The sequence below is a fragment of the Mustela erminea genome, chromosome 5 (assembly GCF_009829155.1).
Source record: "Mustela erminea isolate mMusErm1 chromosome 5, mMusErm1.Pri, whole genome shotgun sequence".
Lineage (NCBI taxonomy): Eukaryota > Metazoa > Chordata > Mammalia > Carnivora > Mustelidae > Mustela > Mustela erminea.
Window position 1 is genome coordinate 39,740,326 of NC_045618.1, and position 20,656 is coordinate 39,760,981.

Consider the following 20,656-nt stretch of genomic DNA (forward strand, 5'->3'; position numbering starts at 1 on the left):
TCCCCCAATCTCTGGGCCTCTGCAGATAATGGTTTCCCCAGAGTGCCGGCTTCCTGCTCCCTTGCCTGTGGGAAATACATTCTGTCCTCAAGCCCAGTTCAAAATTCACCTCCTCTTTTAGCCTCTCTGATTGTCCTCTTTTCTTGGGCATCTTCCTATTTTATTGTGCAGTCCGGTGTATTCACTGTTTCTTTCTGTTCCTTAATCCCTCTAATATTCTTGTCCTTTATTATCTAAAGTGTTGTGATGAAGCATGAGATTACCAATATGAAGGCACTGAGGGTGTTTTGGAGGAAAAGGTACAATGGAAATCTCAGGGGTTAACAGTAAAAAAAAGACCCCAAATATATGGTGCCGATGGCAAATGATGGACTGTCTCTGGGTTAGTTTCATTAGTGACATCTGTAATGCTGCCATTGCCTTTATGTCGGTACCATAAAGGGATGAGGTTTGAGGGACTTTATGCTTTGAAGAACCATCAAATTATGTCTATTTTATGCTGGGTTCCTCTTTTCTATAAGCTCTACAATACCACCTGCCAGAGGACTTTTCAATGGTTACTGTATGCCCATCTCATTCTTGCTTTCTTCCTGGTGGCTCAAGCTAATGGACAGGAGGTAAAATCACAGGGAGCCCACATCTTCTGTTTCAGAGTACATCCCAGAGCCCTGAGGACTATATGCCCCAGGTTCACTTTGTTCCTCCAAGGGATGAAATAGCAGCCAGAGAGCAGTACGTCTCGCCTCAAGTCGGATTCCCTTTGTGGCCAGCTCGTTAGTTTTTGTCTCGTCTCCCTGGACCAGGACTCAGGTGGAGATTCCAAGCATTGGAAGCAGGGCATGTGCAGGTCTAGAGGGGAGAGACCGCTCCCCAGAAGCTCAACTCTGAAAATGTGGAGAGAGCAAACAAGCTCTGCCTGCTACTATAGTCACGACTTACAGCTTCCTTTTTGCAGCTGCAAAAAGAGGGCATCAGGTTGTCAGCTTTTGACTTCATCTCCCCATGGTAAATAAAAGTAAAGCTACTGCCAAGTGCCATCATCAATGCGAGTTCTGTTGTGTAGCCCACAACTCAGATGAGGCCCTAAACGCTTCTTTATGTTTTAGCTTTCATGGAGGCTATTTTGAATTAAAACAGTCGTTTCATCAGTTTCCTACATGATTCTACTTGTTGGTTGCATAAAACCGCATGTGTACTCAAATTTTAAGCAGTGTCAGAAAACAAGGGTGTTGTTTACTGTGTTCTATAAAAATGCTTTCCCAGACTTCTGCTCAGTAACCAGAGAAAACCACACAGCTGAAAAACCCAGCAGCTGAGAGAAGGACCCAAGTGTGCTCAGTATGACGCGAAGATTTATAAACACAGCCACGTAATCCCAAGGAGTACACAATATAAATGCTTTATTGCTAGCACAGAGGTTTCTTTTTAAGTAAATTAAAAGAAATAAATCTTCATTTTCACATTCTATATTGCAGTTGAAAGGTAACTAGCTGGTTAATGGATATGTTCACTTGGACACACGCTAGAGGAGGAGAGCATGACATTCACATGGGAGAACTCAGAAGCGTGGCGTCTCTCGAGGCATCGGGCCACTGAGTGCACGGTCGTTCGTAAATAACAGCGGACGGAGATTTCCCTTAAACATCATGAATAGACGAGACTCATAAATAGAAAACCGGTGTGGTTAGAAAGCAGGAACCCATTACATACAGAAGGCTATATACGCGTTGCCCATATTCCATGTACTCTAGGTTATGGTTGGTACTTTTAAATAAATGATCTTCATCTAGGTTACAGGCTGGGTTGGATTCAGCGACTGGAAAGAGTGAAGGAGGAAAGGAAGCCGACGCTGTCCATCAGCTGCTGGATGCACTGGAAAGCAGAAGGAGAAGTGTTTGGCCGGAGGGGAGGGAGAGGGGCTGTTTTGTGCCTCCCCCCCTCAGGAGGCTTGTCGGGAGGGAAACCCATGTGTGGACGCGCCACTGGGCGTGGCGGTGGGGTGCTGGTGGAGGACGGCAAGCGTGGCACGCTGCAACTCTGCAAATGGCAACGGAACCTCCAGGCTGGGCCGGATTTTCCAAGGTTACTGCCAGTGCATTCAGGGCAATGATAGGCCAAAGTAACACCCAGAGCACTGGCAGGATCGGGTCTGGTGCAGTGTGTGTGTGTGTGGGGGGGGGGGGGGCAGAAGCGGCTGCCGAGTCCAACTGCAGAGATAATTCACTTCCTACGAATTGTCAGCCAGTACTAGAAGTGAACTTATTTCTCCAAGGCCCCCAGCATTACCTGGTACCAAATTCTTGAGCTGACTCAATTCGTTTTGGGGTTGATTATTAAGAGCTTTGGAAAGAGATTTTATCAGTCTATGAAAAACAACCCCCTTCCCGCCCCTGCTGCCTTATTCCAGAATCACCCAGAAGATAGAACACACACGCACACCCACACACCCTAAAACCACACGGCAAGCTCAGAAGCTGTGAACTACATGTGATCTCTGGGTCTGCATCTTTCCTGATCTTTCTCACTCGTGTCTTTTATGGATGTACGAAAGCCAGACTGGGTCAGGAACATCCCGAGCTCTCAGTTCTCGGTACATCTGCAGTGTACCAGCTCCTGGCAGTCTCAGTCTGGTCTGGTTCTAACTAAAACCATTTCATGTTTTGCTTTGAAGAAGTGGATAACATGAAATGGTAATTTGGCTGCAAACCCTTGGAAAATTGTTCCCGGCCCAAACATCTGCCCCAAATGAGCTCAGCTGAGATCTCCTTGGAGGGGTGGGAAGGGGGAGTGGTGGTGAGCAGGGAGAGCCTGGAAGGGGGAAAATGGAGACAATGGAAAGATGACCTTTCCTCAGGAGGAAAGTTCCTTGTGACGAAAGACATCAGCCCATCGCTCCGGAAAGAGAGACTGGATGTTGCCGACAGCGACTCCTCCTGCCTGCTCCCCCCTTCCCCACTATTTGGTATCGTTAAGGTGATCCCTTACGGGGTGCCAGGAGACTGTACGCACATGCTCTGCTTTCCTTATGCAGTGACTGGCCTGGCCTACATGTCATTGTTTACATCTTTAAATAAGGACGGAGTATGGACTTTGGATTCCTGAGAGCCGGGCCCCCCAGGGAGAGCAGAGAGGGAGGGTCCTTCGGGCTGCCTCCACCTTCCTCCTCAGCCTTCTTAGGAGTTCTTCTGAGGGATCTTTACAGTCACGGTCTTCACCTCGGAGTACTCTCGCAAGCCGAACTCCCCCCTGGAAGGCAGAAGTAGGCAGTGTCAGACACCTGAGGCCGAGGCAGCCTGGCCTGAGTGATAGCAAGGGCCCCGAGAAGGAGCCGTTTAGCACCTGCTAACAGCAGGCCATGGGGTTCCCATGAGGAAATGTCTAGTGAGTGGACAGCCCAGCCCTCCTCTGAGAGGCAGAGAGGGCTGCTACCATGTCACGAGCAGTGACCGTTTCTTAAAGTCAAGGGCTGACCTGTCCTCACAACATGGCGCAGGAAGGGGCAGCAGCGTTCCCAACGCTGAGACGCAGGCACGCGCGTTAGCTTGAGCCCGCGGTCACACAGACCCCGGACCATGCCCCTGGGGGTACACTGCGGACAGCAGAGGCCCAGGTCCAGGCCCCCGCTGTTGTGTCTCTACCACTGGCAGTAATGGCTCTAGAGGACAATGGTGTGCTTTCCTCCTCTAAAAACCCACTCCTGCCACGAGACACCCCCTGATGTTTCTTTGTTCTAGTCACTCTTCCTGGCCACCTAGTCCACTTTAGCTGAAAGAAAAACCAGAGATTTCTAAGCTGGGATCCCCTCCCGTTTGTCCTAAATTCCTTTCCACTGGTCCTTAGACTTAACACATGGAAGTGGGGACCCAAAGACCTGGACAGGGAAGAGCATGGATCACCAGCAATGCCTCAAAAACCATCCTGATGCGGGCTGCCCACAGCCCCACAGAGTCAGGGGAAAGAGGGAGGAAATCCAAGTAACTGACCGCAAAGGAAGTGGCCCCCGAGACTCTGGTTAAATGTTTATGGGGTGGAAGCTGGGTCCCCTGTCTCTGCAGGAGCCAGGAGATGCCGCCTTCCTAGCCCTCTGGACAGGCAGCGCTGGTCTCCAACCCTCAGGGGGCCGGGCTGCAGCCAAGCCTGGTGGCTGCCATGCTCCTTTCTTTCTTCTCTCTGTACTCTCTCCTCAGGTCACCTCAATTTCATTGCCCTTGCCCCCTTTTCTTTATTTCATTGTAAAGTCAAGCACATTTTCCCAATTTTCTCTTTTAAAAATTGAACCCCCCCCCCCCAATTCTTTTTAAAGTCACTGGTCCATGAGGCTTTTCCTGGCTATCTCAGTAGGAGGAGCGCCTCCTGCCTCTGTGTTCACAGAGCACCTGGGCACCACTTATCACAACACTGTCTCTCAGGAGGGGAGAAGGGCTGCCTGAGTGGCTGTCTCCACCGGAGGACTCAGAGCTTACTGGTCCTGCCTCATGCCCTCCAGCAAACCTCGTGTAGAGCCCACAGCTTCAGGCTCAGGCGGCCCTTATGGGAGGGAAAGAAGGAGGGAGGGCTTTCACCCGCCCTCCCCCTCCCTGGGTCCACCCAGTAGACACACCACCTCTCTCAGGAAAAAATAAAAGGACACTTGGAGATGTATTTGAGTAAGAAAATATTAATAAAGGCTGTCTTTCAAAACGGGCAAGTATGGGGCACCTGGGTGGCACAGTTGGTTAAGCAGCCAACTCTTGGTTTTGGATAGGTCATGAGCTCAAGCCCAGCGCTGGGGTCTACACTTAGTGTGGAGTCTGCTGGAGAATTTCTCTCCCTCTCCTCTTCCCCGCTGAATCCAAAATTAAATCCATCTTTTAAAAAGACCAAAACAATCATGTGTAAAATCTAACTGGGCTTTACAATCAAGACCTTCTGTGAGCCATTCATTCCGCTACCTTCCAGGAACCCTATGCTCTGCACAAACTTCCAATCACTTGGCCAGCAGCAGCTCTGAGCACCAAGGTCACCTAGGTTGTCATAACCATGCCCTCCCCGCCAAGACATCAGAGGCAGCCAAGGAGAGAGCAGGGTATGTGTGCTCTTCTCTTATCTGCGTTGGCCATCTTGCTTACGGGAATGAGAATCAATCCGGGACGGCCCCACTCAGTAGAAGTTTCCCTCATTAGCTCCCTCCAGTCCCTGAGTCTTTATTACCAGCTTAGCTCTGGCTCTTTCTGGACTTTTTCCTTCCCTTGGGCAATTCTGAAAGTGTCTCTTCATCACGGACATCATCTGCCTCCTGTTTGAAGTGCGGCTCCTCCCTTCTGGTTTCCTGGCTTGCACACGCACATGGCGCAGACCCTGAACCATCTCCTCCCACTCAGATCTCTAAGTCGGGTTGAGGAGTGTTAAGGAAGCCTTTCAGAGTCAGGAGTGTGGTGGTGTGGTTGCTTTTGAGTGTGAGTATTGGGTCCCGCAATCTCTGGGTGCGTGACGTGGAAAATCACCCTGCGCTGGGGGCGCTCCACCCCTGCGTTCTGTGCAGTCACCAGCCACCACGGTCGGCACACTGCCTGCTCCGAGAATGAAGAGTGGCCTCGCATCTGCCGTAAAAGCAATGCTGGAGTTGGGGTCAGCAGGCCGGGCATCCCACTCAGCTCTGCCAGTACCTGGCACGGTGACTCCAGGCGAGCCTACTCCTGGGGCCCGGGCATCTCTCAGACATCAGGAAACCTAAGACCGTCCTTGGAGCTTGCTTACGTTGTGGACTCCTGACCATCCCCACCAAAGACTCTGCCTCAGTAGGTCTGGAGAGGAGCCCCACCAACGACTCTGCCTCAGTAGGTCTGGAGAGGAGCCTGGAGATGGTGATGCAGGTGGTTGTTTGGGTCACCCTTTGAGAAGCGCTGCTGGGATGTCTCTGAGGGCCCCCTGTTTAGATTCTCCTGCTAATTCACCACCTCATTCTGGGGGCTTTCTCTCCAATCTAGCTTAGTCCAGTTAAATCCCACAGTTACAGGAGAACCACACTACGGCGCAAACGCAGACACGCCTCTCCTGCTGCCCCCCAATCTCTCCATATGGTCGCCTGTTGGGCTCCACAGAGTGTCAGGGCGAAGGCACATTCGGATGCCTGTGTTCCTGCTTCTGAGCCAGACTGGGTTATATTCTCTGCCACCAACCAAACCCAGCAGACCCGGGGCAAGTTAAGGTGCCTCCAGCCAGTCCCTGCAGAAAAATCACTCCTAAAACAAAGAGGGATTACTGTGTAGGATGTATATTTATTTCCCTGCTCTTTTCTTTGCCTTACAGCAACATTTCACGGAGCAGGGACTCCAGACCACCTGCACCAGAACCATTCCAGAAACCTGTTAACAATGCAGATCCTCTGCCTTAGCCCAGATTTACTACAGCCAAATCTCCGAGAGTGGGTCCCCAGACAGGCACGCTTGGCAAGCCCTTCTGTCTGACCGCAGGTGACTTTCTGTGCATGTGCATGCTCTGTACGTGCACACGGGCACACACACACGCATGCATGGGCACATGTGTGGGAATGCACACACACACACACAGGCACACATGCATGTCTGTATGTGCACATGGGCACACACACATGCATGCCCGGGCACACAAGCACACACCGATGCTCTGCACGGACACACACACGCTCTGCACATATATATGAGCACACAGGCACGGATGCATGTGCATGCAAACTGGGAAGCCCTTATTTAAAATATTCCAATAATGTTTCTCATCTTCAAAGCCTGTGCCCTCAGTTTTTAAAATGAGGTTTTTTAGAACCTCAGAACATGAGGTTCTTTCTATGTGCTCCCTTTGTGACATTTATGTTATTGCTTGTCTCAGAGAGGCTTAAAAGAGGTAAGGGAGGGGATGGGAGGAGTGAAATGTGGAGAACCGGCTGCAGGGCCAGACTAAAGTGAGCTGCCCCCACCTCTGACCCTGGGAATCAGGCCAGCCCATCGGGCAACCTGTAGAGGGCAGCCCTCCACAGCGCTCTGTGGGGGAGAACTCCAGGGCTCCCAAAGAGCCAGTTTCCAGAAAGTGCTGCTTCTCTTCTCTGTGCCTCTTAGAGGTGGGAAAAGGGACCAGAGCCACATGGAGTTTGTAAGGCCAGGAGATAAACAGTCCTGTCCAGAGGTGGGCAGGGGAGTTTTTGGGATTGCAGTAAGTGCGAACGAAGAGTGGGGGACCAGGATAGGGCAGGTGATTTTATTTGAAGTCTTGTGACCACTCCAGGTCATTTGAGGAAGAAAAAAACATGTTTGGAGAGCAAGTAGGGACAAATTATTCAATGATTTAGACAAAATGAAGTGAGTCTCATCAAAGAGCCCTGTTGCCTAATTATTTTTAAACTGCACTGAGAAGGCCAAGTCAGTACAGCACCAACGTGATAAGTGGAGAAAGACTGCTTTTCGGTCTCTTGGGCCACTGTTCTCCATGTGGTTCTGACACAGCCTAACTGTCTCCTGGACCATCTCTCCAGGCAAGGGGAAGGTTGCTAATGCAGATAGACTGGACCTGGATAATGTCACAAGCCCAAACCCTGTCCATGCTGAGGACCCAGGGCGAACCTGGGACGAGCTCCATCCAGCGGCAATTATTTACTGTATTTTATGCCTATGATTCACCCTCTTAATGATCTGTAACAAAACAGTGGGAGCAACATTCCCAGAGCCAGGGATTGTCCCAACATTTCAGAGACCAGGAAGGCCCAAACACAGAAGCAGGACACAGATTATCAAGTTAAATGCGTCCTGAAAGGTGGGAGCAGGAAGTGAAGGTCATATGTGAGTTAGGAAGAGACAGCTCTAAGTACACGAAACCTTTATAAAAGCTGGAAAGTACTAATAACTGAGCAAAGGGGATCCAGAGTGATTCTGGGTTCTGGCTGTAAAGCAAGTGGGAAGCACTGAAGGCCAGAAGCAAGACCCAAGCAAGAGCAACTTCCCCATGGCGTTCCCAGCGACAGAATGGAAGTTGATGATTCGGGCTGAAATTCAGGCAACATTCTGCCATACTTCCAAAGAAATAAGGAAAAAGAAGGATCACCTATGTAACACTCATCTGCTTGACCTCTACATTTCTGGAGGTTTGCCAGACACTGCTGGGTAGCTGGAACACTGAATCCTACCGTTTTATCCTCAGGGCAACCCTTTGGGGTAGGTACTATAATTATTCCCATTGTGGAGATGAGGCTTAGAGAGATTAATGAGGCTTATTCCCATTTTAGAGAAACAGAGGCTTAGTGGGATTAAGTAATTGGTCCAAGGTTGCATAGGTATTAAGTGGTAGGATCACGATATGTATCTGAAGCCGTGTGACTCTAGAAACTCTGCTCTTAACCTCACTGCTATGCTTAATTTGAAAGGTTAATGGCTAAGAGCTAGAAATTACCCCCTGATGTATCTGAAGCATGTAAATCCTCTATGCTGGTCTTACAGGTTCCCTGTACTTTGTCCCAAACACCATCCTTATTTCTCCCACAATGCCTCTACGCCCTCTTTCTCCACTCCTACCTAGCTTTGCCCACCAACCTGTAAATTATTCCCCTTTCTCCATCTACCCAAATGTTCCTCTCCTTTAAAGACCAGTTCAGATCCCTATATTCGATCCTATCCAAAGGCTTCCCAGGCTTCTACAGCTCACGATGATCTCCCCCACCCCTGCACTCCTCTATGAATCAGTCTTCTCTGGAATTCTTCTACTTCTTTCAATGTTGTATATTTCATGTATCTAGCAAAATCTCAAGTGCTTTGATGAGCCATATATCATCCCCTACGAGCCAAGCACTCAATACTTCCCAGCAGACTGATTATGACCCGGCACTGGCTCACAAATGGACACATTCAATAACGGCAGAGGGAATGGACATAAGAATATTTCCTCTTGGGCATCACAGGATTTAAGAAACATGGAGCCAGCCCCCTTCAAGAGGAAGGAAAGTGGTTTATTTAGTTTGTTTTGTTTTGTTTTAAGAGAGAGTGAGTATGAGCAGGGGCAAGAGGCAGGGGTGGGAGAGGGAAGCAAGAGGAGAGGAAGAGAGAATCTCAAGCAGACTCCACGCTCAGTGAGGACCCCAATGCGGTGCTTGATCTCATGACCCTGAGATTATGACATGAACTGAAATCAAGAGTTGAACACTTAATTGACTGAACCATCCAGAAGCCCCAGGGGGAAAATGTTTTCGTTTTTGTTTGTTTGTTTTTTGTTTATTAGGGGAGTGTGTGTCAGCTCAGGAAGACCCCGGTTACCATCCACACTCTGAATGCTGCTCAATCCCATTTATATATGAAGGCTGTAAATAACATCTCCCTGACTATAGTTTTCCTCTGCTACATTCCCTTTTTCCAGGTCCTTCGCCTCTTAAGAGGACTCTGCCTAGCTCCAATTCTGTCCCTTCTGAGTCTTGCCCCAGGCCCCGCAGTTTCCTTGGCTGGATATCATCGGAAACACTGAAACTGACATTCAAATCTCACATCTGCCACTTACTGGCTCTGTGACCTGGGCAAGCTGCTTAGCTGGTCTAAGCCCCAGTTCCCCACCTGAACCAAGTGGGATGTGAAGGGGAAATGTATCTATCCCACTGAATCATTGTGAAACTCAAATGAGACAATGTTGGGAAAAAAGCTGATGTAAAGTCATATACAGAGTGGGCGTTCAATGAATGATTCCTATCACTGTTATTGTAAAGCCGTCGTGATGGGTTTTCTTCCTCTAGTCTTTGCCAGGACATCCTCTACCTGCCAGAAATCTCAACCTTAAAACCTCAGCTATCTCCGCAGCTCCCATGGAACGTCTAAGCCCTGTGAGGTTGGTTTAAAACAACCTTTTCACCTGCGTCTTCAGCAAGCTCCCTCCAGTCATTCTATGTCCAAACCTTGCCGTCCTAGTCTCAGAGAACCTACAGGGGCCGAGGAGGTGATTTAGGGAGGGGCTTGGACTTGTGTGAAAATGAAGGGCTACCAATATTTAGGCCCCAGAAACAACAGGAACGGGATTAAGGCAAGTTCTAGAGCTCACAGCTGCAGCAATTTTGCTATGGGGGAATGAAAATAAGCAAGAAATCTGTATTTTACAGAAAGCCTCTTCCTTTTTTGAATGTCAGTTAAGGATTTTAAAATGTTGTGAGGCAAAATGAAACATTTCTGCTGGCCAGATTTGCCGTTGGGCTGGCAGTTGGTGACCTCTGCTTCAAACACCCCAAACTCCCTGATGTTCTCTATTTGTTGTGCCTTCATGCCTTTGTTCCTGCTCTTCCCTCCACATGCAAGCACCGCCCCTAACACAGTGGAAAGTTATTTGCTCTGGGAAGTCTTCTCTGATCCCCATCAGGCAAAATTGGTGGACTGTTTCCTCAGTACTTGCAAGATGTTTGGCACACTTCTATCAAGAAAGTAGCCCTGATTTCATGAAATGGAGGGTACATTAATTTTTATCCACCCCCACGTAAGGGAAGGGAGTTGTGTTTTATCCGTCTTTGTGACACGTAGCACAGAGCTTCGTTTGCAGAAGTATGTGCTCAACAACGTGTTTGTGGAATGAATGGGTGAGTCAGAGAGTTAAACAGTCGTGTGCATACTCCTCTAGGCTAGTATCTGCCATCCCAGTTTCTCTGTGGCCCCAGCAACTTTGGACACTTACATTTCTCTTCCATTTCCAGACATCTTGAATCCCCCAAAGGGGCTCTGGGCATTTAAGGCATTGTAACAATTGATCCTAAGAGAAGAAAACACAGTACCGTGAGTATGAATTCTGCTTGCACTGAAGTAGTCCCATCATCATAGTAGTTCTTTAAAAGTTTCATTTTCTAATTCCCTTTCTTGCATATGAAATATTTATCACTTAAAATTAACTTTGATCTCCTGGCCTAGCCAGTAAGAAGTGCATATCCTTTCTCAGGGAAGGCTGCTTGCCTTCTGTCTTCCCATTCCCCCCGGAGGTAAGCTTCTGTCCCCTGTGTTCGAGATTATGAGGCCCCTACACCGCCAGTGGTGTGCGTTATGGCCAGAAGCCCGAGGCTGATTCTTATCTTACCAAACAGTCCCAGCCTGCATTGCCGAAGACACTGTGAGGGCCTTGTTGATGTCATTAGTGAAGACGGCTGCGACGAGTCCAAAGTCTGAGTTATTGGCTCTTTCAATAACTTCATCCATAGTCTTAAACCTCAGAATTTCCTGAACGGGGCCAAAGATCTGCAACAAAATGGTTTGAGCCATCATGGGGTGGGTGCTCTGCCACCCTTGACCTGCTCTGCATATTTCAAAGTTTACTCCACCTTCATTATTTAAATGACACTGACGTTTAGCAGCACAGAACTGTAAAATCGCCCAGACTCTGCCTGAGTTGTTTAACTTTAGAGTTCATGTAGCGCCCCCTACCCTCCACCCTCCTATGGGACCTCCAATTCCGCTGTTGGCACCAGGGCTGCTTTCTCTGTGATTTCCTCAGCCATTGCTGCCGAACTCAGAGCCACCCCTCTGGAGACACTGGCTGATGTGCTCTGGTCCCTCGCCCACACAAATGTGAGGTGGCTTGGATGCTTTCTCCTTCCCGGTGAACAGCTTAGGAACCCATGTTTAAAGGAACTAGCCCATGGGCAGTGTATTACTAAGGCCAATGTTCGGCTCTTATGATTGTCCTCTTGGCTAATATAATTGCAGTCGAGAATCATGTCACCTGCCTCCATCTAGCTTACTTGCTTTCTGATTTAACATTTTTTTGAAAACGGGATTTGCACATCACTGTCACAGAATGTCTATCAAATATAAAGAGACCAAACCAGAATATCATCTACAAGAAATGTTCTGGGGGCGCCTGGGTGGCTCAGTGGGTTAAGCCTCTGCCTTCAGCTCAGGTCATGATCTCAGGGTCCTGTGATCAAGCACCACATCGGGCTCTCTGCTCAGCGGGGAGCCTGCTTCCCCCTTCTCTCTCTGCCTGCCTCTCTGCTACTTGTGATCTCTCTTTCTCCCTGTCAAGTAAATAAATATAAATCTTAAAAAAAAAGAAAAAAGAAAAAAAGAAATGCTCTGGAAGCCATCCCAAGAAAGGCAAGGCTTCCATTAGAACTCCATGTTACCTCCTCCTTGGCAATGCGCATGTCGTCGGTGACGTTCGAAAACACCGTGGGCTCGATGAAAAACCCCTTCCGGCCCAGCCCTTTGCCTCCACATTCCAGCTTGGCACCCTCGGCCACGCCACTCTGGATGAGTTCCAGGATCTTGTTGTATTGTTTCTTATCAATCTACAAAAGAAATTTCCCATGACTCTGTGTAAAGTCCTCTATGAAAAGAGAAAGAAGTGTGTACTCAAGAATCTTTTGTGATTTTTTTCAAACCATTATATCTAGTCATGTCATAGGGAACTGCTGCCATTTAGCCTTTGTCCTCTGAAGAAATGGTGACTTTGCATGCTTTAACCCAATATATTGAAAATTCCATTAAAGGCCCTACACTGAGGATAGGGCCAAAAAAATCAGCAGTATTAGGCAATGTTCCTAAATGATGGAGGAACTGGCTAACTGATTATTTGCAGTTTCTACATGGGGGGAAAGCTGACTGCTCTAACCAAATGAACAGTTCCCCAAGTTGTACTGATACTAAAAAGATGAAAACAATGGGTAAGCTCTATGTTGCTTCAAATCCTACTGGAGTGTATTTTTAACGGAGCTCCTATTACACCTTTAGAGGAAGGGGTTAAGTATAAAGAGCAAGGACTAGCTTCCTACTCCATAAAATACGGTTAGTCTGGCCTCCCCCAAGTTGTAGTCATCGCTCCATTATGATGGCAAATACAAAAATCTAAATTCCACTTGAGTTTGAATTACTCGGCTGGAACATCAGTCATCTTTCAAATGGTCCCCAAACCTCAGAGATGCTGTTTCTTACCGGGAAGACCCATACACTAGAGATTCAGATGCAACCTGATCCCAATATCCTTTAAAAATTCCCAGACTCTGTCTAGTTTGGGATTCAACCAGAATTCTATCCAGAAACAAACCTTGATGATTGTGAAGAGCCTGCAGAGCCAAACAGTGTGGACTGCAAGGCCTTCTGTGGCCCTCTCCAGCACACCGCACGAAGCATGCAGAGTAAGAACTAACCACACAGCAGAGGGCCAAGTAGCTCTCTAACTCCTATGCATATGCGGGTCCTAAGTAGGTCAGGCTGGTGGAGATTCCTTAGCCACAGATGAATTGATAAAGGGTTTCTGAGAAAGAGAGATACCCTTTTTCCTTGCCCGTGGCATTTGTAGGGATGCCTTGAAGGCCAGTGGTTAGGACTGGGACTGGGTTCTTAGGTCAACCTCCTTCTGGTCACATGCAAGTCTTTCTTCAGAGCTAAAAGACTCCCAATTATCCTCAAAGTCCAAAGTATCCTTGAGGCAACTTTAATCCCTTAATGTTTCAGAGTTGACATTTAGAAAAGGAAAGGGAAGCATGAGGAATAAGCAATGTCTCACCAGCTACAATTCCAGCCACGAAGATGAGGCGGAAGGGAAAGGAGGGGGCGGGAGAAGGAAGTTGTCTCTGGGGCCCCAATAGAGAGTCTGGGGCTCGCCAGGGATTAAGAAAGGGAATGTTTATGATTTCCCTACCTGCGGTCCCTGCTCCGTGGTGGGATCGAAGGGACTCCCCACGATGCGCCTCTTGGCCCGCTCCACACTCCTTCTCACGAACTCCTCATAGATGGACTCCTCCACAAAGATGCGAGACCCTGCGGTGCAGCACTGACCTTGGTTGAAGAACACGCCCTGGTGGGCCTGCTCCACAGCGTAGTCCACTGCAAGAGAGAGAGTGGTGTCCTCAGTTTGGTTCACCCACGGAGGGCCCGTCCATGCAGCCCCCTCCCCTCCCTCTGCCAGAACCCCAGGAGTAATGCCCCTCTCAGCCCACAACGTAATGGTGAGGAGGCAGCACGGGGGAAAGCACTGGATTGAGGAGACACCTTAGTTCAAGTTCTAACTAGATCCTGATGTGACTGGCTACGTGACCTTGAACTTGGATGACTTCACTTCTTTGAGTCTGTTTCTTCTTCTGTAGGAAGAGGGACTGGACCACACCATCTAGAACAGGAGTGTCAAGCTCCAAGGGCAAGGGCCTGGGCGAATAATGTAGTGGCATGAATCCGCCAGCTAGCAAAACGGTCTGATGGAGACTCAGAAGGAAAGCCACTGCATTTGGCTGTTGCTATGCATGAATGTAAGCCACTGGTTGCCAGATTCCCAATTTTAAGAAAAAACAGAAATCAGGATTTTTCATGTACAGTGTTCATATTTTAAAGTGCTATGTGACATTTCGACAGGTAAACATATGTATGCCCTGCACTGGGTCTAGGGACTGCTAACTTGCAACCACTGATCTATAGAGAACCTTGTAGCTGTATGTTTAATTAGCATTATGGGGAATGAAATTGTAAAAGAAACGGATCTTCCTGAAAGACACCCAAATATCCTCTGCATTTACTGTAACTGTATAGCAGCACATAACTTTCATCTCAGAGCTTACACTTCAAGATACACTAGCGAATCTGGTGTGTGCTAATTGCTAAATGACAGAGTGAATCAATAGTCACTTATCAGTCCATCAGTCCTGTCAATGGAGGAACTACTCCTCACGAGAAACTTAGGTTTGACAGTTCTGATCCCTCTTGACAACCAGCATGAAGCTGATGCTGAACTCTTCATGGATTCCAAAGCTGGGGCTGGATGGCAAGCAATCTGCTTTCTGCTTTCTGACCTCCCAGTGGTGAAAGGGACAGCAGCTCAGTCTGGTGGGATGAGAGGGAGAAAAAGAGGGACCAGAAGAGATTTTGAATTTTGATTTCCTGGCAAGCTTTTCAAACCATAAAGACCATCCCTGTGCAGAATGGCTGAGAGGGCATCCTGCCTGAAGATTTGGGGTTTCCTAAATTACTGCTCTACACCGCCAGAAGGTCCTACCTCCAAGGCGTAAGCACCTGACTGAATGTGTGTCGTCATTCTGGCTGAAAGTCACGGACACCGCAGGGGATGGGGGCACTAATCAGACAAGGGGTTGTGGGTTTTGGAAAATGTGGCAAGACTAGTGAACTGGAAAATTTTTTTTCATGGACTACAAAGCCACCAGACACAGTTGAGGAGTTTCAGATTTCTAGAATCTAGGCAGAAGATATTTGTGGTGTTGGGAGGCTTAGACCATTGCCCTTCCCACCATGCAGCACGAAGCAGGCCTTCTCCTCTGCTACCCTGCCCTGTGGTACCACAGAGTCAAAGGGGCTCAGGAGTGTCTAGAAAACAAACTCTGCTCAGCTGTCAACCGGCAAGCCCTCTTCCCCAGTACTAAACCAGCTGCCCCTTGGGAGGAAGGGTCCAGGTTCTTCTACTTGAAGCTTCTTCTTAGCCTCACAGATCTTTTCCTTAGTGTCCTGTCAAAAGTGGAGATACAACAGAGAGCACCAAGAGGCAGTGTACAGGGACAGGGAAAAGATCTGTTGTTGACTTACAATCAGCATCAGCAAAAATAATATTGGGACTTTTCCCTCCAAGTTCCAGAGTTACTCGCTTCAAGTTACTTCTTCCAGCTGCTTCTTGGATAAGCTTTCCAACCTGAAAGAAAGGAAATGGAAGGAGGTTTTGCACACCTAGCAGCTAAGATGGCCCGTGGTCAAAGCCAACTGTAGGCAACGGTGAGAGGCAGCAAGGATGGATCTTGCAAGGCAAACCAGCCCCATGGATGATGCAGGAGTGGCTCCTGTGGTCAGCTTGGGTGGACAAGATACAAGTCAGCTGGGACACAATTTAATGTCTATGCCGAAGTGAGCTGGAAGACTGCTTTAGTTTTGCAAAGGGAAGAGCACTGAAAAGGGGGGTTAATCTGGAATCTTAACCATTGAAAAGTTTCTCTAAAGGCAACTGGCAAGCAAAATGTGACTAGAGGTTTTCCACCACTGTTATGTGGCTTTTAGCTTTGGACTTTGCTCTTCCCCTTACACCCACACCCCCCCCCTCCCCACACACACACAACACAAGCCAACTGGCTCCACATGAAAGACGTGATGAATGTAAAACAAACTTCATGGATTTACAAAACTGCCAGGTATGACTTTAATCACTTGGTTCAAAGAAAATATGGATGTTACACCTTTGCCTCTACTTAGTTCTATAAGCAAGAGGAGTCCAGACAGCTGAGATCTGTCTGTATGTGTACAATGCCTATTGACTTAGAATCCAAGCACACAAGAGGCTGGGCTGGAGATGGCATTTACCAATGTGTAAACTCGCATTTGTAAGGAAATTGGAAGTGTCAAAATGGAAACAGGGATGTACCACCTATAACCTCCCTTCGAGGAAGAACACATTGATTGCCTTGGTGAGTAGAAATGCTGCCAACTCCTTCAGAGTCGGCCTCAGATGAAGAGTGTTTCCTTGTTTAATAGATTCCCTACCCTGGGTGGCCTATCCACTGGTGGCAGGTATATAAAGACCCTCACTTTCAGCTCACACAGCACAGCTCCAAAGGACCATCTGTGGTCCGCCATGCTGCCTGTTGTTGGCGGAAGCTACCAGGCCTGCATTGCAGTTCAGTTTCCTCTTGTGCCCCCTCCCCTTCAGCAGGGATCCCCCATACATAATCTGCATGGCAAACTCCATCTCAGCAACTGCTTCTGAAGAACTGAGCTGTCGCAGGTGCTACTCTGCTATAGGGTAGAGGTCCCCTTACAGAAAAGGCCAAGTCCCCTTAGAGCCCACATCGGCAGTTTGCTCTCATTGAGATGAAAAATGCAACCTTTGCCTGGAATCCTACTGAAAATAAAACATTTGAAAAGCTTGGAGAAGAGACGTGCTACATTTCAGCCCCTCCTGAACCTTGCTGAGATCCTCAAGTTGGGCTAGTAACTCCTCAAGGCTTCGTAGTCATGGTTGAAAGAAAAGGCTCCGGAGCCTGAAGTTCTACTGATTTTATCACTTACCAACTGTTTGACCTGGGGAAATTTATTTAACTTCTCTGAGCCTCAGTTCCCTCCTCTGTAAATGGGGCTAAAAATAGTATCTACCTCAGAATGCAGTTGTCCTGAAGATTAAGTGAGGGTACTTGGCACTTACAACCCAGCCTGGTACACAGTAAGTACCCACACATGGTAACTATACGTGGGTGGCAGAAGCTGGGGCCCTTCTTCTTCCTCGTTCAATGCAGAGAAATAAAGCTGACTGTAAAAGGAGTTACTGCTGGGGCGCCTGGGTGGCTCAGTGGGTTAAAGCCTCGGCCTTCAGCTCAGGTCATGATCCCAGGGTCCTGGGATAGAGCCCTGCATCGGGCTCTCTGCTCAACAGGGAGCCTGTTTCCCCAGCTCTCTCTCTGCCTGCCTTTCTGCCTACTTGCATTCTCTGTCAAATAAATAAATAAAATCTTAAAAAAAAAAAAAAAAAAAAGAAAAGAAAAAGGAGTTACTGCTGCTAGACTTTCCACACAGGTCTCCCCCACGTCCCCCAAACTGCCTGTGCATATCAACTGCTTCAGGAAAATACTGGGGAAATGTTCTGACTTCCCTCAGTCTCCAATATTACTCATTCACTGCATTCACTGGATTAAATGCTTTTAAGTTTTTATTATTATTCTCCCTCATGGCAAAAAAAAAAAAAAAAAAAGTAGAAGATATACTTTCATTCTGAGGAAACCTGTGGCAGAAAGACAGTGATGTTTCTGAAAGAGCTAGAATTTCTAGAAACTAGAGAGTTTCTTAGTTTGCAGGACCATGCTAGTTTCCAAGGGGTAGAAAAATACTAACACGTAGCCCTAAAGATTACTGGGCAGGCATTAGTCCCCCAACCAGATGGCCCCTCTCCTGCCTTGCCAGCTTCTCTCGTCTGTCTTCTACCTCAAGGTACACTCCTTGGGAAGACAAGCTAATAAAGATCTTGTTCCCAGGCAGACATCCTCCCTTCTCTCTCTTCTTTAGGGAGAAAATACACATATATGACGGAAAGGAGAATCTGGCTCCCTGTTCTGGCAAGAGAACAGCAGTCAGGTGAAAATTATGACTGAAGCCTGAGATCTTGAGTGAGAGTTTCGGGAAAACTGCACGCAAGGGCAGTTGGGAGAGCAGCACTGTGGGGAGTCCCTGACCAGGTGGTCCCCCGAGACCACCGATTCTAAGGAATTCTAGGGTTCTTGGCTCTCTCTGCCCTGATGGAATCCGTATGAACTGAGGGTGACTCATCTTAAAGTCCAGGAAGATAAACAGGCAACTGCTTTCTCAAAAAAAGGCAATCACTGGAATTCACGAACTTATTGTTAGTTATAATTTTTAAAAAACTAACATTTACTGAGTCATTCTGTGCCAGACATGTGCATATTTGAGCTCATCTAGATCTCTTAAAAACCCTTCACAGCAGGTACTATCTCATTTTAAACGTGACCAAACTTAAGAGCTGGAGGTCAACTGGTCACTGGCAGGTGGGGGGCAGAGGCTGTCACATCCCAGGGAGATGAACGCCAGGGCACAAGCGGGGGGGAGTCACTCCCTCAATGCCCCTCCCTTCCTCTCCTCCTGCTCCACTTCCTGCCTGTCTTTCTGTATATACTGAGCACCTACAGTGTGCCACATGCCATTAAAACCTTGTCCCTGAACTCCAAATTGATTTCAAAGTGACTGGGAATGTCACCTTTTGTAGATACAAATGATGGTCACATACCATCAGTGGCAAAACTAGCATTCCGATTTCTGATCAACATTGAGAAACAAACATAAAGCACAGAGAAACTGCAGGTTTCACACACAGTAAGATGCTGAATAAATGTTTGGGGTTCATAACGACAATGATGGCCCAGCTGGCATCAGGTTTTTGTTAGCCCTACTCCCTGCCATTAATCAAAAAAGTTCTAGGGGTTGGTGTGTTTTGCCACTGGGAAAGTTGTCCAGTGATTATTTTCATGGCTATGGTAACTATACAAAAACCTCACTCAGTCTATGGTCATCAGAGAATACCTAAGAATAATTTTTCCTGTGTCAGTGGTTTGCCAGCCTTTCCTTAGAAACCAAATTCATGCTAAACACTGCAAGGCAAATCTCAGATGAATAATGCCTTTCCTCTTCATCTTTGGAAGAAGGTCAAGTTGCAGCTCAGCCTCAAGAAACAACTGGATGTGTGAGGCCACGGGAGAGCCATCCATCTGGAGGGACCTCAGCACCCGACACTGAGAAGAACCCAGTTTTCACTGATCCCCTTCGTTCAACACACATTCCTGGTTCTCCTACTTAGTGCCAGGTGCAATGCGGGGCATAGGCCTGTACCAGGAGAAGACTGGCAGCTAAGAGGACTGCATTATAAACCGAGCAGGCACTCAGGAAGTGAAGCTTTGAGAAGCTTAGAGAAAAAGCTGGGTCAGATTCAACATTAGATCCGAGCCGATGGAATTAGGGTTCTGCAATACTTTGTTACAAGCTAGAGTCTGAGGGTTCTGGTCCTTATGCACAGACCTGGGCTTTGGAGAATGTACTACTGCTCATGAATTCTCTCTGTGAGAGGACTGAGGTTAAATGACCCCAGATGGGAGGCCCTCCTCATGATCACTCCCAAGAAGGGAAAGGAGATGGTGGAGAGAAGAGATACAACTCCGAGGCAGGAGATCCTTAATAGGGCAAAGTAATGCTTAAAAACAAAGAGTTCAAGTGAGAACTGACTCCATGTCGGCTTACAGAATATGATAGGTCCTGTGCGAATGAGACTAAAATACAGAGGCTTCCAGAATTCAAGTCTAAGGGGTTAGACAATTTCAGAAAGAATGAAATACAGGCACCACGCCAAGGCCTGGGATTGACTGGCCCTCCCCAGACGGGAAAGCAGTGAGTGGTGTTCTCTGGGGACTCGGGCCCCTGGTCAGAAGGCGGGAGAGCCTGGAGACACAAACGGAGCTTCAAGACACACAAGCTCTGGGAGAGGTTAAGAGTCAAGTCAATAGGATGCATGAAACGAAGTCCCATTCCCATAAAATAGGCAGCGTCTCCTGTCCTGTGGCCGACAACCTGGCGAATCAGGAGCATACTGTGGGCTTGGGACTGCAGTGGGGCCTGCAGGAGTCCGGAGACCGAGGACTCCCAACTGCGGCTTGGCTCCTAGCTCCTACTGCAATGTGGGAAAGCCGCTCTGGGGCCTTGAACCTCCGGTTCTTCACAGACACAATGAAGGCACAGGCCAAGCAGTTAATGTCCGTGGTACTCGAGCTGGCTGGAAGAGTTTAAAAAGACACATAGACGTCCTGGAGCCCCTGCTCGTTCTGAGAGTCTGTTCACAGTTCTGCATTCTTCTTGCTTATGGAGCAGAAGTAGCTTTCACACAAGTACCCAGCTGCACTGAACGATGGGACAACCTGAATTTTTTTTTCCAGTTTCCTGCACAGAGCACAAGTGACACCGTTCCTGCCCTGTGGTTTCTTAACGTTGCAACCCCTGTAGTCCGCTGGATCTGTGTATCCCAAAGAGGCGCAAGGGGCGAAGTAGGGGGTCCCCCACACGTAATGGGACTGGCCTAGCTCTCGGCAGGAGTGCTGGCACACATCAACTCTGATACCCACCCTTGTTTTGAATAGGCTTCCAGACTGATATTAGGGGTATTCCTGGAAGAGCCACAATGGACAGGAGCATGTTCACGGCAGCACAGCCAGCGAAGGAAAGGCAGT

The 20,656-nt window shown here is 48.2% G+C and overlaps 1 protein-coding gene across 1 annotated transcript in view; it reads right to left on the reverse strand.

The window, feature by feature from the left end:
* Window positions 1-1,383: 1,383 nt before the first annotated feature.
* The window catches only part of ALDH1A2 (aldehyde dehydrogenase 1 family member A2), a 94,627-nt gene continuing 75,354 nt past the window's right edge, over window positions 1,384-20,656 (reverse strand). Inside the window, exons 9-14 of the mRNA XM_032341452.1 lie at window positions 15,483-15,585; window positions 13,597-13,781; window positions 12,080-12,244; window positions 11,035-11,192; window positions 10,642-10,716; window positions 1,384-3,246 (exon numbers count right to left, since the gene is read on the reverse strand). Coding sequence (XP_032197343.1) covers window positions 3,174-3,246; window positions 10,642-10,716; window positions 11,035-11,192; window positions 12,080-12,244; window positions 13,597-13,781; window positions 15,483-15,585 — 759 coding nt within the window. The 3' untranslated portion in view covers window positions 1,384-3,173. The remainder of the gene's footprint in view (window positions 3,247-10,641; window positions 10,717-11,034; window positions 11,193-12,079; window positions 12,245-13,596; window positions 13,782-15,482; window positions 15,586-20,656) is intronic.